This window comes from Panthera uncia, chromosome D2, assembly GCF_023721935.1.
Source record: "Panthera uncia isolate 11264 chromosome D2, Puncia_PCG_1.0, whole genome shotgun sequence".
Classification (NCBI taxonomy): domain Eukaryota; kingdom Metazoa; phylum Chordata; class Mammalia; order Carnivora; family Felidae; genus Panthera; species Panthera uncia.
Genome location: NC_064818.1, coordinates 77479478 through 77480896, shown reverse-complemented (window position 1 = coordinate 77480896; position 1419 = coordinate 77479478). Strand labels below are relative to the sequence as shown.

Below are 1419 nucleotides of genomic sequence, written 5' to 3'. Positions count from 1 at the left end.
ATGTTCACACCAGATGGGCAGAGAGGGGAAATGTTCACACCAGATGGAGAGAGCGTGGAGATGTTCACACCAGATGGGCAGAGCGTGGAAATGTTCACACCAGATGGGCAGAGCGTGGAAATGCTCACGCTAGATGGGGAGAGCGTGGAAATGTTCACGCCAGATGGGCAGAGCGTGGAAATGTTCACACCAGATGGGGAGAACGTGGAAATGTTCACACCAGATGGGCAGAGCGTGGAAACATTCACACCAGATGGGCAGAGCGTGGAAATGTTCACACCAGATGGGCAGAGTGTGGAAATGTTCACACCAGATGGGGAGAGTGTGGAAATGTTCACACCAGATGGGCAGAGAGGGGAAATGTTCACACCAGATGGGCAGAGCGTGGAAATGTTCACACCAGATGGGCAGAGTGTGGAAATGTTCACACCAGATGGGGAGAGCGTGGAGGTCTTCACACCAGATGGGGAGAGCGTGGAAATGTTCACACCAGTTGGAGAGAGCATGGAGGTCGTCACACCAGATGGGGAGAGCGTGGAAATGCTCACACCAGATGGGGAGAGCGTGGAAATGTTCACACCAGTTGGAGAGAGCATGGAGGTCGTCACACCAGATGGGCAGAGCGTGGAAATGTTCACACCAGTTGGAGAGAGCGTGGAGGTCGTCACACCAGATGGGCAGAGCGTGGAAATGCTCACACCAGTTGGAGAGAGCGTGGAGGTCTTCACACCAGATGGGCAGAGCGTGGAAATGTTCACACCAGATGGGGACAGCGTGGAGGTCGTCACACCAGATGGGGAGAGTGTGGAAGTCTTTACACCCAAAGGGGACAGATGGGAAGTGAAAACTGCGAAGGGAGAGAGCGGCGAAGAAGCACAGGCCCTGAGGATGGGACCTGGGAGCTCCAAGGTCTGAGAAGTGGAGCCTAGGTTTGCGTGAGCTGGTTCTTGGAGTCCCGGCTGGGACTTGGGCAGGCCCGAGGTGCAGCTAATGGGTGCGGCACGGGATCCCAGGGTCCCCTAGCACTCACTATATTGTGGAGCCAGGGTCCTAAGGTGGAGCTTGTGGCCCTTCGTGGAGAGAGGGGAACACGTGGTGGGAAGCCAGCTGTGGCCAGCACAGTGAGTGTGGGAGGGGTGGCCCTCCCCCCTGCCATGAGCAGCAGCACGGCAGGCCTTCCAGGGTGCCAGGCACACAGCCAGCTCCCAATGCAGCAGTGGCCTGGCTTGAGCAGGGGCCAGCCAGTTGTGGAAGGCTTTGTCGCCTGGGGTGAAGGCTGTCGGGCACTGGCCTGGCAGGTCCGGAAGCTCGGGAGTCGGGCTGAGGTGGGCCTCCCACAGCCAGGGCAGCTGGGGCAGGAGAGAAACTTGTCCCTGCCACGTGGGTTGCTCCCGTCTGGTTTGGGGGCAACATAGGTCC

General features: G+C 58.4%; 1 protein-coding gene across 1 annotated transcript in view; it reads left to right on the top strand.

The window, feature by feature from the left end:
- Positions 1-915, top strand: part of LOC125933171 (protein LIAT1-like) — a 1215-nt gene extending 300 nt beyond the window's left edge. The window contains exons 1-2 of the mRNA XM_049646027.1: positions 1-600; positions 721-915. The exon at positions 1-600 is cut by the window's left edge and continues 300 nt beyond it. Coding sequence (XP_049501984.1) covers positions 1-600; positions 721-915 — 795 coding nt within the window. The remainder of the gene's footprint in view (positions 601-720) is intronic.
- The last annotated feature ends 504 nt before the right edge of the window (positions 916-1419 follow it).